Source organism: Mustela lutreola, chromosome 15, assembly GCF_030435805.1.
Source record: "Mustela lutreola isolate mMusLut2 chromosome 15, mMusLut2.pri, whole genome shotgun sequence".
Taxonomy (NCBI): Eukaryota; Metazoa; Chordata; class Mammalia; order Carnivora; family Mustelidae; genus Mustela; species Mustela lutreola.
In genome coordinates this window covers 18,650,305-18,665,721 of record NC_081304.1, presented here as the reverse complement: position 1 = coordinate 18,665,721, position 15,417 = coordinate 18,650,305, and the positions used below count along the sequence as shown (strand labels likewise).

At 58.2% G+C, this 15,417-nt stretch overlaps 1 protein-coding gene across 7 annotated transcripts in view; it reads right to left on the bottom strand.

Moving 5' to 3' along the window:
• Nucleotides 1-1,698: 1,698 nt before the first annotated feature.
• The window catches only part of HDAC5 (histone deacetylase 5), a 36,517-nt gene continuing 22,798 nt past the window's right edge, over nt 1,699-15,417 (bottom strand). For 6 of the 7 annotated variants that reach the window (XM_059147533.1, XM_059147529.1, XM_059147530.1 and 3 more), the window contains 24 exons: nt 13,725-13,981; nt 13,466-13,610; nt 13,268-13,382; nt 12,854-12,984; nt 12,606-12,752; nt 12,394-12,506; nt 11,948-12,079; nt 11,512-11,734; nt 9,292-9,503; nt 8,722-9,018; nt 7,812-7,977; nt 7,078-7,211; nt 6,605-6,725; nt 6,132-6,181; nt 5,861-5,968; nt 5,413-5,468; nt 5,175-5,262; nt 3,885-4,004; nt 3,529-3,626; nt 3,234-3,352; nt 2,576-2,709; nt 2,206-2,290; nt 1,916-2,081; nt 1,699-1,823 (listed from right to left, as the gene is read on the bottom strand). In XM_059147533.1, coding sequence (XP_059003516.1) covers nt 1,784-1,823; nt 1,916-2,081; nt 2,206-2,290; nt 2,576-2,709; nt 3,234-3,352; nt 3,529-3,626; nt 3,885-4,004; nt 5,175-5,262; nt 5,413-5,468; nt 5,861-5,968; nt 6,132-6,181; nt 6,605-6,725; nt 7,078-7,211; nt 7,812-7,977; nt 8,722-9,018; nt 9,292-9,503; nt 11,512-11,734; nt 11,948-12,079; nt 12,394-12,506; nt 12,606-12,752; nt 12,854-12,984; nt 13,268-13,382; nt 13,466-13,610; nt 13,725-13,981 — 3,257 coding nt within the window. In that variant the 3' untranslated portion in view covers nt 1,699-1,783. The remainder of the gene's footprint in view (nt 1,824-1,915; nt 2,082-2,205; nt 2,291-2,575; nt 2,710-3,233; nt 3,353-3,528; nt 3,627-3,884; nt 4,005-5,174; nt 5,263-5,412; nt 5,469-5,860; nt 5,969-6,131; nt 6,182-6,604; nt 6,726-7,077; nt 7,212-7,811; nt 7,978-8,721; nt 9,019-9,291; nt 9,504-11,511; nt 11,735-11,947; nt 12,080-12,393; nt 12,507-12,605; nt 12,753-12,853; nt 12,985-13,267; nt 13,383-13,465; nt 13,611-13,724; nt 13,982-15,417) is intronic. The other variant, XM_059147531.1, reaches the window with a different exon arrangement.

The following is a 15,417-nucleotide window of genomic DNA, read 5'->3' as shown; positions in this document are numbered from 1 at the left end:
AATTGTTTCCTAAATTGGCTACTCCAGGGACTGGAGAAAAGCAGAGCAGTTTTTTGGGCCAGGATGGGGAATAAGAACCTCTATTCCATTTGGAAGCCCAGAGAAGAGAGACAACAGCCCCAGAAGGCACTGCCAGAAACAAGTTTATTTACATAAGGACACACAGTGTTAACAGATTACAAAATACTTAACTGAAATCCATATCCAGGGAGACAAAGCAAGGAGTGGGGTTACATGAGAACCAGACCAGCCATGGGGAGAGGGAGGGTTAAGGGCCCGGAGCTGGGGCTCAGCAAGGAGAGACTTGCTACACTAGGCCTAGCCCCAACTGCATCCCCCAGGAGGATCTAGAACACACTAACAATACACAAGACACAGCACACAATGAGCCAATGGTGGTGGGACTCCTGGCCCTCTCCTAGCTCCCTCAATCCTACTCAGGCCCCCATTAGGATAATAAATATGTAAACAGGTGAGGCCCTCAGGATGGGGTGGAAAGAAATTATGTGTGGTGTTGGGAGGAAGAGGGAGGAAGACTCAGCCCCCTGGGAACCGCTTCTCATCTTTGGTTTCCTACAGGCTAGACTGTATTCCCTAGAAGACTTATGAGCTCCCCAACCTCTTAAACAGAGGGCTAGGCTGGGCTCCTGGGAAAGAGAAAGGGTGCTATTCAGTCCCTCCCTCTTAGCTCCCTTGGGCTAGTGACCAGCAGAGGAAGCCCAGGAGGAAGGGAAGCTATAGCTGAGGGCAGATTCCTGGGTTCCTGGGTTCTGGCCTTGCCCCTTCTAGAACCCCTACCCTCACCATCCCTGGGCTTCAGGGTCAAAGGCCCCAGGAGGGAGGTGGGCCACTGACCCTTCTCATGGCCTGCTGGATGGCTGGGGTAATGTGGTCCTGAACAGCAGTGGGTCTCTCACCAGCCTGGGGTCCCCCTGCAGGGATCACCTCCCCCTCCCCAGGCTGTGCCAGCAGAGGGCCAGGGAAGCCAAAAGAGTAAGGCAGAGAGCAGGCCTGGTTCTGCAGCTCCCCCAGTCCCACAGAACCTAGGAGTCCCGCCCCATCCCATCTCCACTCTGACCCTCTCCAGCCCCTGGGAACGGAAAACAGGCCAGGAGAAGCATGAAGTAAGATTGCCTGGCCCACAGACCACAGGCCCACCTCTTGGGGCAGAAGCCCTCCCCTCAGTGCTGAGGCCAGGAGAAAGGAGGGGAAAGGGGTCTATGCGGAGATGGTGAGGACGACAAAGAGGGAAAAGGGTGGGGAACTGCAGGGTGGGAGACCACCTCCCTTCCGCTCTGTCTCACACTGTAAAGCAACCTTCCTGATCTTCCCCCGAGGTTGGGAGAGGGAAGGAGGGTGAAATTAAGGCATTTCCCCCCAAGTCAACTGAAGCCAAGGCACCAAACTTACTGTTCCCTGTTCCGTCAGGGAGACCCCAAAACCAGACGGTACTATCTGGGCCCCCATGCCCACCTTAAACTGGCCCAGGCCCCAAGGAGGAAAAGGATAGCCTGCGGGAAAGTGGGCATGGGACACAACACGGATGAGGGGCTGGAAAGGGCACCCCCCACACACGCCTTACAGGGGAAGCAGACTTCTAGAATGGAGACGTGGGCCACGCTGTGGGAAGTTGGGGGCGAGGCCCAAGACAGCTTGGAGGAGCAGGGGGGCAAGGCTGAGAGACCCACACGGCACACGTTGTTGAATGTGTGACTTTTTGTTTTTAATAGAAAAAATAAACAAAATCACAATGATGAAGCCCAGAGGATTGGGGGCCAGGGTGTCACAGGGCAGGCTCCTGTTCCATGGGCTCCTCTGGCGGCCTGGAGGAACAAGCACAGGGTGATTGAGGGGGGTGGGCACTGAGGTAGGGGCACCAGCTTGGGCAAGGGCAGAAGTCAGAAAGGAAGCTTACCTGGGGCTGTGCTCCCGGGCTGCAGCAGCCTGGGCCTGCTCGGCCCCCACTGACAGCAAGGCCATGGCGCTCACAGTCTCTGCCTCCTCTGTCTCACCTGCCTGAGCCTCCCGCAGGGAACGGCCTAGACCAGCGGCGAACCTCTGGACGCAGCTCCAGTGTTTGCCTGTGGACAAGGGGCAAGCAGGGGTCAGGGAGGACAGAGAGCCCCATACTACATCCCCAGCCCTGGTAGGCCTGTAAGCTTCTGCCCCCTTGGCTGGCTGAGGTCTGAGCCTCATCTCACGCACTCTGGATCTCGATGACTTTCTCTAGCGTGGCCACTGCGTTGATGTTGGGCTTTTGTTGCAAGATTGCCTCATCCAAGGGCTGCAGCTGGAAGGGGAAAGAAGAGAAGGCTCATGGTGGGGAGTGAGAGCCAGGGTGGAGCCTAGTCCCCTAAACACCCCACATTCGGCCCCAGAGATCTCCCATGATTGGGGCAGACCTAGCTTTCTGGAGGAACCCTGGGTCAGAAAGCCCTCCCTGGCCAGCAGCTGTCTTCAGGACCCAGGAAAACCTTCCCACCTTCTTGATCAGTGTTGCTTGATCAAGAAAGGGGCCCTCCCTTACTAGCCTCTCCCTGGCCCCTCACCCCCACTGCCTCCCTGTACCCCTTACCTCTACACTGAGCAGAGCTGAGACACAGGCCTCAGAGGCATCACAGATGGCGGTCAAGTCGTGGCCTCCCTCCAGGGCCAGCACCACCCGGCCCCCTGCCAGAGTCATCAGCTGCCTGGTCAAGTGGCCAAAGCCTTTAGGGATGGGTGAAGGGAGGAAGAAGAAAGAAAGAAAACAAACAACAACAAAAAAAAAAAACAGGAGAAGGTAAGGAAGAAGAGAAAATAAACACAAGAGGTGGAACAAATAGCAGAAAATAAGATGGCAGATTTAAGCCCCAATACATCTCCATAATGAAATTTAATGTCAATGGACTAAATGCTCCATTAAAGATAAAACAACAGATGAGATTTTTAAAAATTCCAATTATACGTCCCAAGGAGCACCACTGAAACACAAGGGATCAACAAGCTCTATCCCTATGATCTGGGAGGAGACGTACCCTCTGCTACCCCACACCCACCTGCTTGTCCCCAAGTCCAAGACAGGCAGAGGGAGAGCGGGAGGCTCCTGCCAAGATGATTCCAAGTCTCGGACCTGCCCCCCAACCCTGCGTCCATCATCCCAGCCTCTGCAGTACCAGTTCCTTCCTGCTCTGTGTCCCCACTCAACCCCCTCCTCACTGCTCCTCAACCTCCCTCCATCCCCCAGCACTCACATCTGGCGGTGACAGAGTAGCCACCCAGTGGAGACAGGTGTCCCTCAACAGCATCAAACCCGGCAGAGACCAGGACCACATCAGGTGAGAACTCGTGGGCAATGGGCATCACCACTGTCCTGCAAAAGGAGAGGGACCAAGCTGACCCGGGCGGGTGGCTAGGCCAGGCCTCACCTAGCTCTCTAACCCACCCAGAGACAACCCCCTCCACCTGCACCAAACTGAGTGCCTTCTGCCCCACCATGGCAGGGCCCAGGGGGCTCCCACCCCACCCTTGGCCCTTCTCAGTCCCCACCTGAAGGCCGTTAGGTACTCCACGTCTCCGATGGGGGGGTCCACACCTCCCGTCCATGCCACGTTCACATTGTACCCCACGCCCGGCCCTCCGCCAACCTGGCAGCACGGTGGGGGAGGGGTTATTCTTACTGCCTGGGGATCCCAGACATCGCCGCCCCCACCCTCAGCCCTGATTCCAGCCCTCGCTCCACTCACCGCTGCTCTGCATGGAGGGGCAATTGGCCTGTGTGGTCCTCCCACTAGGAGCCCAGACTCCCTGGGGACCCAGCACCACCACAGGCCTCCGGGGCTCCCTGCCGGGTCCTGTTCTGCCACCTCCCCAAGGGGCCCCACGTTTGAGCCCAGGAACCTTACCTCTTCAGGGGCCCCCGAGCCTGGAAAGAAGTTCCCGTTGTCGTAGCGATGCAGGGAGATGTAGAGCACAGAGGGATCATTGTAAAACGCTTGCTGGGTGCCATTGCCGTGGTGAATGTCCTAGTGAGGAGGGATGGAAGCATCAGAAAAAAAAAATCCCAGGCTCTGGCCCCAAAGGTCAAAATTCCACTTGCCCCCCACCTCCACTCTACGGTGAACACTCGGGGGGTGCAGCCCATCACTGGCTAGAGGGCATCGTGTTCCGTTCACCACGGTATCATCCCATGCTTCTCTACCCGGGGTCCATGGGTCACTGTGCAGACACACAAAGCTGCGGGATACGTATGGTGGACCTGCCTGCAAGCCCATTCCACTCAACAATTGGGAGGAAACATAAGAGCTGGTAAGGAATTGAAAGCAGATACATTCTGATGAACCCAACGTTTCCATGAATTTCTAAGCCAGATCTGGGCTTCAAAGAGATGTCGTCTTTGCTGATGACTGCTCCTGGGTACTTTCCAGTCACCAGGAGTGGTGGGTGCCTTTCCCGCTGCCCTGAGAGGTGGGGTTTGAGAAGCGGTGCCCAGCAGCAGGAACACAAGCGTCAGGCCCAACACCCCAAACTATGTGACTTTGTGGCTATGTCACCCAACAGCTCAGGGTCTCCACTTATAGAAATGCACATCCATACTTGTTTGTACTACTCGATGCAGCCAGGAGCAGTACTGTGTGTCCCAGCAGAGTCCACCTCCCCCCCCCCCCCCCCCACATCAAGAGTGGCTCCGGGACGCCTGGGTGGTGCAGCCTGTTAAGTGTCCAAACTCTTAGTTTCAGCTCAGGTCATGATCTCAGGGTTGTGAGATAAAGCCCCGCATGGAGTTTCGTGCTCAGCACAGAGTCGACTTGGGTTTCTCTCTCCCTCTCCCTCCACCTGCCCTTCCCAGCAGGCATACACACTCACTCTCTTTAAAACAAATAAATAAATCTTAAAAAAAGAAGAAGAGTGATTCTAGCAATGCTGGTAATGGTCTATACTATTTAAGGTAGAAAACCTCGGTTGCTTGAGGCTACAAGGTGGGGGCCAAGATGGACCGGGGCTAAAACCACTTTTGAGTCTCTTCGTGAGGAGGGAGCCCCACGGGAATGGGAGGGCTGGGCGAATGCTCCAGCAGGAAGAGCTGTGGTAAGGCCTCAGGCCCAGCAGTGGTGCGGGCTCCTGAGGAAAAAGGGGCAGTGTCGGCGTGAGGCCCTCCTGAAGGCAGACCCCGACCCCAGCAGCCCACTGCCTACCCAGTCCACGATGAGAACCTTGCTCACGTTCAGCTTCTGCTGCAGGAGTTTGGTTGTGATGGCTACAGAGTTGAAGAAGCAGAAACCCCTGGTGGCCGGGTCGGGGGAGAAAACGGTTGGGGAGGTCAGCTGTAGCAGATGTTTGCTCCCGGAGCAAAACAGACACATCAGCTCAGCTGGGAGGGAAAAGGGAAGGGGGGAGGGCAGTGGGTCTGGCGGGGGCAGAGGGGGTACTCACATGGCTGTTGACTCTTCCGCGTGGTGTCCCGGGGGCCGGATGATGGCAAATCCATTCTGAAGAGGTGCAGACGGAGGGTCAGAGACAACAGACAGACAGGCAGGCAAGGTGGCCACAGAGAGGGTGGATACAGGAGGAAAAATAAACCAGGCAGGGAAGAGAACCCTCATGCGAGGAACACAGCTGCAGGCCACATGCACCAGCAGGCACCATCTCTGACCTCGAGATACCCCTGAGAGCATCAGATGCCCGTGCCTCCTTCCCAGTCCCCACTGGATGCCTCCCTAGCTGGTCCAGGAGCTAGCACCTCCCCCGCCCCCGACTCCGGCATCCGATAGTTAAGGCACCCAGGGACAGTGCCTTGCTCTAGGGAAAGGCAAAGTTGTCCCTGTCCTCCACCCCTGAGGACCAAGCCAAGGCGGGGCCGTGGCCTTGGGTACACACTCACCTTGAGCTCTCCTGAGGCCACCTTGAAAGCCAGCTCCACCAGGCAGCCCACTGCCATGCGCACAGCACTGGAGGAGTGCATTTCATTCCACACAGTGTCACTGTCCACCTGCGGGGGCAGGAGAGCAGGCTTCAGCGTGCCCCCTGCAGGGGGAGGGCAAGAATGGGGGTGGGCACCTGGACAGTGGGCCCAGCAGCCATGGTGGGCAGGAAAGGCGGGGCAAGAGCTGGGAGAGCCACCCACCCACCCTATTAGCAGGTACCCTACTCACCCCAATGCCCCCGCAAGGCAGCACGGCGTACATCTTCTGGCTGATGGGGCCTGCATAGAAGAGGGACAGAGCTACTTGGGAAGCTGGGGCCCGCAGAGGGTGGCGAGCGCCATGCCTGAAAAAGGCGGCCAGACCCAAGCAAAAGATAGGCCTCTGTGGCCTGCACCGGCTGGAGGAGGTCTGTGCTCTATTCTGGGGAGGGGACACCTTACTTCTGGGGCAGATGGCAAGAAGAAAAAGGGGACGATCAGGGAGAAAAGCAGAGCCCTCCCCTATCACTGACCTGCTCCTTTCTACCAGCTGTAGTGCACCCCACCCGTGTAATAGTCTATGTGGACTGGAGACGCGCACCCTAGAGATGGGCAGTGCAGCAAGGGGATGGCCTGTGCCCTAGGGGGCCCACCTCCCTACCCTGACAGTTCCCTATCTCCACAGGGCGGTGGACATAGCCCGGACCCCGCCTGCCGGCTCACCGAGCAGCTTCTTGCTGTCCAGCTTCTGTCGGTTGAGGGGACTGGTCCCATAGAGCAGGGTGTGGTACTCGGAGTGCACCGTCTGGATCTCGTCCAGTGTGGCTTTGCGACCCCGGATCCGCTGTGCGGGGAGAGCAGAAGAGCCCGGTGAGGGGACACGCCGAAGGCCCAGCTCTCCCTGAGGCCCACACCCTCTCTCTGCCCCACAGCCTGGGACGCATGGAGCCTTCAGAGAATCCAATGGTTTTTGTGAATGTGCGCCCTGACCCCCAGGCGCCCCGGTCCAGGACCGCCCCCAGTTAGCAAAGTGGGCTACAAGGGAAGGGACAGAAAGGTGGCTGAGGGGACAGACCCTGAGATCAGGGGTTGAACGAAGGATGAAGATGACACAGAGAGAGGCTTCGCGGACGGGGAGATACAAGGGTTTTGGCTGGGTCTGGGCTGGGGGGTGGAAGAAGGAAAGGCTCCCTTACCTCACACTTGCTAAGCAGGCCCGTCTCCTGCAGCCGTGACCAGATGCTCTGGATCCGGCCGGCGTGCTCAGGGTGCACGTGTGTGTTCCCACACATGCACTGGTGCTTCAGCATGAACGTGTCGTAGACCACACCTGGGCCGCACACACACCTGTCAGCCCAGCCAGCCGCGACCACCCTCGGCAGGGCTCCCTGGGCTCCCGCCAGCCCGCCCTGTCCCGGGGACCTCCTCACACCCTGCCCCCCAGCCACCCTGCCCCTCTTATCTCTGCCTGTGGTCCCCTTCACCTGTTACTGCCCCTCAAAAGCCTCCCCGCTCCTCAAGCCGCAGCCAAAACCCCCACTGGTTTTGATTTCTGCCCACCATGCTCTCAGCACTGTGCCCCCTCTGGGGCACGGCCTCCTTTTCCCCCTTCTGTCACAGCCCGTGTGTGCCATGCCCCCAACTCCCGACACCCCACTGGTGGGGTCAGACCATCACCGGGCATCTGTGCCCCCTGAGCCCAGTCCATTCGGGGACGGACTGAGGCCTCACTTTTGACCTCACAGAGAGGACAGGGCCCAGAGAAGGCCAGAGCCCAACTGAGACAGTAGGTTCTCGGCACCCAGGGACCCAGGGCTTAAGGGATGATGGCACAAAAATCCCGTGGTCCCTCAGCCGGTCGTACAAGGCTGGGTAGCCCACAGAGGCTCCTGGTACATGCGGGGAGGACCACTGGCGTGGCGGGGCTCACCTGTGGTGAAGAGGTGCTTGGCGGGCTGGTCTGGGGGGCTTTTTAGGCCGCCAGGAGCAGCAGGTGAGGACTGGGTGCGGCCCAGGGCCTGGTGGGGCACAGTGGCCAGGCTGAGGGGCGCCTGGAACACCTGAAGTGGTTGCAGCTGCTGGGCGTCGGAGAACACCTGCACAGGAGGAGAGCGGACAGAAGATGAAAGTGAGGACAAGTGTCCTGGGGCCTCTGGGGGGGCCCCCCTGTTCCAGCCCTTCTCTTCCAAACCCGCTCCCCATCTCCTCCCACCAGAGACAGGAGGCACTGCAGCCTTCACCACCGCCACCTCCCAGGAGATGGTAGGGGGGCGGGGGGACGTGATGAGTCAGCCAGAGTAGCACTGAGGTAAGAGGCAGGAGGGACGGGGGCGTGGGAGGGGGCAGGATGACTCAGGCCTGGAGGGCTCAGCGCTGTCCGCAATGAATGGAGTGCTGCTAGGTGCGGGGCAGACGGGAGTAACAGCGGGGGTGTGTGTGTGTACACACACACACACACACACACACACACACGTGTGCACATAGAGACCGATGCACAACTGGCCCAAAGCAGGCGGAAACACATGGGCACTCGCAAGTACACACACGTGCACGCGCGCACACACACACACACACACACACACACACACACAGCTCAGCAGGGGGGCAGTCACAGTGGCAGCCAGGACTGGCTGGTGGACTGGGCGGAGGAGGCTCTCCTGAGACCAGCACAAGCAGCGCCCCCTTCTACCACCCCCTGCCCCCTCCTCCTCCGTGTTTGCCCTCTACACAAAGCCACCGTCCCCCCACCCCCTCCCCCGCATCCTGGGCCACACAGAGCGGGGAGATGGGGATGTGGGGGACAGAGGGGCAGTGATCAAGGGCTGGGGTGGAGGGGTCACCTTTTTGTAACCAGCACTGGACTCATCCAAGTCGGGCCCCTCCTCAGGGCCACTCTCGCCCTCCTCATCCTTGACCTGGATGCAGTCCTCCTCCCCCTCTTCCTCCTCCTCTTCCTCCTCTTCCTCCTCCTCCTCCTCCAGGTCTTCCTGCGTGCTCTCGCTCTCCGTGGAGCCTTCCCGGGGGATGGTCAGGGCTCCCTCCCCAAGCAAGGCCTCCTGCTGCTCGGTCAGCTCCTCCTCCGTCTCCTCGGGGTGGGTGGTGGGCTGCCGTGACAGCTCCCCAGTCTTGGTGAGGATCTGGAGGAGCAGAGCGAGGGGGGACATCCGCTGGGAGGGGGCGCAGCCATGCAGCCGTGGCCCAGGATGGTCTGCCCTTCCCTGGCCTCCCTGGCAGCTGGCCAGCCGTATGGAGCCTCTCCAGGAGGCCAGGTGATATGTTGGAGCAGATGGAGCCTGGGGGATGGCTCAGGGCATTAGCCCCCCGCTCCCCTCGCTCCTTAGCTGCCAGACCAGTGCCCTACTCTGCCCGGCCCCCAGCACCGCCCTGGCCCTTGGCCGCCCCCAGCTCACCTTGCCCAGCTGCAGCTGCTGTTGCTTCTGCTTCTCCAGGAACTGCTGGTGCTGCTGCTGCATGACGAGCTGCTGCAGGGCCTGGGGGCTCTGGGGCAGCGGGGACGACTGCGTGCGGCTCAAGGGCCGGTGCCGCGGAAGCTTGCCCACTGTCCGCATGCTGGTGGCCACACGTTCACCTGTCACCAGCGGGGACTGCCCGTGGAGTGGCACTGTGCAGCGGGAGGAGGGGAGGAACCATCACTGCCAAGGTGCCAGGCACCCCCGTCCTACCCCAGCTCTCTCCCCCTCCTAGAACGCCACCACCTACATAATCAGGAAAAACCCTGGAGGGGCCTGGGGGCACCTGGCTCCCCAACCTGAGCCCCATTCTTCCTCCTCCCCACAATGGAACGGTCCTGTAAGCTCAGAGTCACTGCCTCCAGCAAGCCTTCCTGGATTCACCACTCTCTCCCTTGGATTCCCTTATGATTGCACATATAGTCTTACGCCCTCAGTGTAGGTAAATAATAACTTGTTTCCTCCAACTGCAACAAGACTGCCCTGATAGTAGACATGGATACCATTAGGTGGGGAAGCCTGGGGCCAGGATTGTATGTCTTTTAGGCAGAACCTCTTCTAATGCCACTAGCTGCTGAAGGTCTGAATGTCCAAAACTATGCTGTCCAGTTGTGGGATGCCAGCCACTTGTAACTACTGAGCACTTGAAATGCAACCCCTCTAAATTGAGATGGGGACGTCTGAGAGGCTCAGTCGGTTGAACATCTGATTTTGGTTCAGGTCAGGATCTCGGGGTCATGAGATCAAGCCCCACGTTGGGCTCCCTGCTCAGCACAGAGTGTGTGTGTCCCTCTCCCTCTCCCACATACATTCTCTCTCCCTAAAATAAATAAATAAGGAACCCTGGGGAGCTCAGTCAGTTAAGCATATGCCTTGGGCTCAGGTCATGATCCCAGGGTCCTGGGATCGATCCCCCAACAGGCTCCTCGCTCAGCAGGAGCTGAGCCATTCCCCCTGCTTGTGCACATGCTCTCTCTGACAAATAAATAAAATCTTTAAAAATAAATAAACAGGGGCGCCTCGGTGGCTCAGTGGGTTAAAGTCTCTGCCTTAGGCTCGGGTCATGGTCCTGGGATCAAGCCCTGCATCGGGCTCTCTGTTCAGCAGGAAGCCTGCTTCCCTTCTTCTCTCTCTGCCTGCTTCTCTGCCTACTTGTAATCTCTGTCAAATAAATAAATAAAATCCTTTTTAAAAAATAAATAATTTTAAAAAATAAAAATAAATAAACAAAATACAATCTAAAAATACATACATAAATAAGGGGCACCTGGTGGCTCAGTCAGTTAAGCTTCTGCCTTTGGCTCAGGTCAGGATCCTGGGGTCCCAGGATCGAGTCCCACATCGGGTTCCCTGCTTGGTGGGGAGTCTGCTTCTCCCTGTGACCCTCCACCCATCTCATGCTTGTCCTCTCACAAATAAATAAAATCCTTTAAAAAATGACAATATTCCAGATTTACTGAGTTAAGTATGTTATTAAAGTTAATTTTAACAGTTTCTTTTCACTTTTTTTTTTTCTTAAGATTTTAATTTTAAGTAACTGCTACACCCAACATGGGGCTCGAACTCACAACCGTGACTGAGATCAAGAGTCATGTGCTTTCCCAGCAGAGCCAGCCAAGTTCCCCATTTTACATATTACTACATGGCTCTAGAAAACTTGAAGTTGGGGTGCCTGGGTGGCTCAGTGGGTTAAGCCTCTGCCTTCAGCTCAGGTCATGATCTCAGGGTCCTGGGATCAAGCCCCACATTGGGCTCTCCGCTTGGCGGGGAGCCTGCTTCCTTCCTCTCTCTCTGCCTGCCTCTCTGCCTACTTGTGATCTCTGTCAAATAAATAAATAAAGTCTTAAAAAAAAAAAAAAAGAAAACTTGAAGTTTCAAGTGTGGCTCATGCTGTAGGTCTACTGGATAGCGCAGCTCAAGGACGTGAGCACGTGGCGGCTGTGGATGACCTCGAGAACAGTGCCTGGTGGGCTGTATGTACTCAATCATGTCTGGAGGACACAGGAGAAGTCACCGATGCCCTGGAGGGCAGCTGGGACAGAGCTGGAGAACGACCCTAGCTACTCCCTTAGGGCGGCCCTGCGGGGCCTCTGCAGCAGCCTGACACCCAGATGCACCCCCCATCGCCCCCGCATAGCCACCCACCCCCCGCCCACTCACCAGCGATGAGGGTGCTCTGCTGCCGAGCCTGCTCCAGCAGCAGCACGTGCTGCAGTAGGGAGGCGTGACCGTGGGGGCTGCTGTCGCCCTCCAGCGCCACGCCCAGCAGGCAGCCAGGGATGGAGGATGTGCTCATGAACTTGCCCGTCAGTGCGCCACCCTGCCGCAGGGACTGGAGGGCCTGCCTCTCGGCCTCCTGCTGTGTTGACAGCTTCGGGGAGGCCTGTGGTGGGAAAGGGAGGTGGAGATGAGGGAGGGGCTTATATGGCCCCAGAGTCCTGCCAACCAGGATCAGCATCCCTCACCCACCCTCTGCCCACCAGAAGGCCATCTGCTCTCACTCGGGGCCTTGTGTGGACCAAAGCCCCAGCTGGAAGCATCCAGGACAGCAGACCTCAACACCAGAGGGAGGAGGAGGCACACGCCCCATACTTACGGTGAGGTGTGAGTTGGTGACAGTGACTGTGGCCTGCAGCCCTAGGGAGATGTTGGGCAGAGAGGGAGACGTGTAGAGGCTGAACTGGTTGGGGGAGCTGTCCAGAGGGAGGGCCCGGTGCTGGGGGAGCATCTAGGGAGCAGTTGGGAGAGACAGGCATGAGAGCCAGCAAAGGAGGGCTTTCTGGGGCCAAGGGCTCTGAATGGTGCCTCGCTCTCCCTGCTCCCCACACCAAGTCCCACCTGGGGGTACTGAGAGATCACAGTCCTCCAGAGGCCCATGGGACAAGCCCACCTAAAAGCAACAGGTCCCTCTAGCCTGTCCACATGGGCAGGGAGGTCCCTGCTGGATACTCTCAACGAGACAGACAGGAAGGAGCTGCCTTTCTTCTTCCAAGGGAAATGGAGCAGGTTGGCCCACCCGCCCAGCCCTCAGCAGGCCTGTACCTCGGTGGGGATGTTGGGGACTGAGCCAGTAAAGCCATTCTCAGCAATGGTGCTGTGGGAGCTGTTGGGAGAGCTGGGGCCGGAGCCTGGCGCACTGTTACACACGGACGACACTACGGGAGAACTGGCTGTCACTGGGACATGCTCAGAGTCACCTTCCCCGCCCCCCCACTCCCAGGACCTCAGAACAGGAATGAGACAGAAGTCCTTACCCCCAGGCCCAGTGCCAGTGATCTCAACAGCTCTCTTCTTAAAGGTGCTAATGACTGTTCCATCCTTGCGTCGCAAGAGGGGACTACTTCTCCGCTCAGCCACCTTCTGCTTTAGCCTCGAACGCACTTTCAAGTTGGGTTCAGAGGCTGGGGAGAAGGGAGCCAGGGCTCAGATGCACCCACACGAATAGGTACACACCCACCTCCAAGGAGCCATATTCTAGAAAGCCAGGCTGGCCACCACACACCTGTTTTGCGGAGGGGGAAGTCATCGCGGCTGTCATAGGGCCCAAGCAAAGGCAGTTTGTAGGAGGGAGGCGTCCCAGGGGGACCACTCTGGGGAGGGGAACTCTGGTCCAAAGAAGCATGGTGGGCTCCCCTGGGGGATGTGGGGTGGGATAGAAACAGACCTAGGTTACTACCCAGCCAATGGGGCCTCCCACCCAGCAAGCACCGTTAGGAAATGCCCAGCACATCAAGGGATAAGAAATGGATCCTGGGGAGGGAAGAAAGGAAAAAAGCCAGGGGTGGGAGTTTCATCCCCTAAGAAAGACTGCAGGGCCCGACTGTGGGTTCCGGCCAGGAGACCCCCTGCCATCCTGCAGCCAGGCAAGCTCCTGAGCAGAGCAGCTCTGTGTCCCACGCCTGCCAAGGGCCATTACCAGCATTTGGGATGCTGTGGGAGGGAATGGTTGAGGCCGCCTGGCGTGGGCTCCTTTGACTTCGACAGGAGGAATTCCTGGAGCCTCAGCTTCACCTCAGTGCTGGCGATGGCACCTGCAGGACAGGGCACGGCTGACCCGGGTGCTCGGCGCCCAGACCCCTGGGCTGGGGGACGGTGCGGGAGGCCCAGGTCTTACTCTCTTTGCTCTTCTCCTTGTTCCGCAGGATGAGCAGCTGCTGCTCCAGCCGCTGCTTCTCCAGCTCTTCCTGCCGCTGTTGCTCCCGCTGCCGCTGCTGCTCCAGCTCCTGTTGCCTCTTGGCCGCCAGCATCTCCTGCTGCTGCTGCAGGGGTGCGGTGGGGGGGAGGGGAGAGGGACGACGGGACGGACCCAGGGTGAGCCAGGTCCGGGCAGGGGTCGGAGGTCTGGGCAGCCCCCCCGCGCCCCCCTCGCTCACCTTGAGGTGCTTCTGCAGCTGGACCTCATGCTGCCGTGTCAGGTGGTCATGCTGTTTCTGGAACTCGGCGAACAGGAGCTGCTTCTGCAGCTGCTGCTGCTGCTTGAGCGCCAGAAGCTCCTGCTGCAGCTGCTGCTCCCTCAGTGCGGGGTCAACAGGGCCTGCCAGAGCCCCCCGCAGCTCCACGGGGCTGGGGCTGCCTCCCCCACCCCCCATGGAGCTGGGCATGGCTCCTGGCAGCACCGGCTTCACCTCCACTGTGGGGACAAGAGATGGGCGTCAGGGAGCCCAATGGCAACACCGTGACACCTGGGCAGCCATGTTGGGGCCCCAGAAAGCCACCAGCCAGGACTGCCAGATCCAGGAGGGTAAGTTCTGGGAGGGGGACAGGAAAACCCCTCTGCTCCGCAGAACCACGTTCTGTCTTAGCTGAAGTCAAAGACATGAACTTCAATAAGAAAACATGCACAAGGGGCACCTGGGTGGCTCAGTGGGTTAAGCCTCTGCCGTCAGCTCAGCTCATGATCTCAAGGTCCTGGGATCGAGCCCTACATCGGGCTCTCTGCTCAGCAGGGAGCCTGCTTCCCCCTCTCTCTCTGCCTGCCTCTCTGCCTACTTGTGATCTCTGTCTGTCAAATAAATAAATAATATCTTATAAAAAAAGAAAAGAAAAGAAAACATGACAAGCCGGGACACCAGGGTGGCTCCATCGGTTAAGCCTCCACCTCTTGGTTTTGGCTCCAATCAAGATCTCAGGATCCTGAAATTGAGCCCCACAATGGGCTCTGCACTTGAGGGGGGGGGGGGGATTCTGCTTCTCCCTCTCTCCCTCTCCCACTTTAAGCTCACTCTCTCTCTAAAATAAACCATTCAATCTTTGAAACAAAAAGAAAAGAAAAAAAAATATGCTTAAGCATGAAGCACAGTCTCTGGGAGACTGAGTCCTCAACCTGTGATACTGTCATTGACGGTTAACGCCAGTGGGCATTTTATAGGAACTCCTTTACGGAAGAGGAAACTGAGCTTTAGGAAAGTTGAAGTACATGACCAAAGACACACGGCCAGGTGACCGACGAACTGAATGTGAATCCAAACCCTACGCTTGCACCCACTGTCCTTCCCAGGCCTCCTCCCCACCTTTCAACATCACACATTCCCTGCCAAGAAGCCTATATTGGAAGAGAAACTGAAGCCGAGGATGGTTCTAGAACTCAGGGGGCTGGGAGCCAGGGCTCTTAGTAAACCCAGGAGAGACCTGTGGGGACCCTCTGGACACCCCTACTCTTGCCTCCCCCCTTCTCTCTGTCCCACACCCAGATGGGGCAGATGGGGCCCAAAGGAGAGGCTATGAGACTGGGGGTGGGGGGTTGGAGCAGGAGGCCTCAGGGAAAGGGGGTGCAGGGCTGCACGAAACCGGGGACAGGAGGGGGCTGGGAGTCAGACTCTGCTTCCTTTGCTGGATTATCTCCTTTCAACAGTTTTATTGTAATTACCCTGAAAATGCCGCTATATATAGAGTGAGCCAAACAGCAGCTGTGCCTGGGGGGAGGGGGAATGAGAGAATGGGCGGGCGGTGCAGGGAGGAGGTAGGAGGAGGAGACAGGAAAGGAAAGGGAATCAGACAGGAAGAAGGTAACAGCATGGGGTGGGGTGGGGTGGGGGGACGGAGGCTGGAGCTCAGGCAGAGATCTCA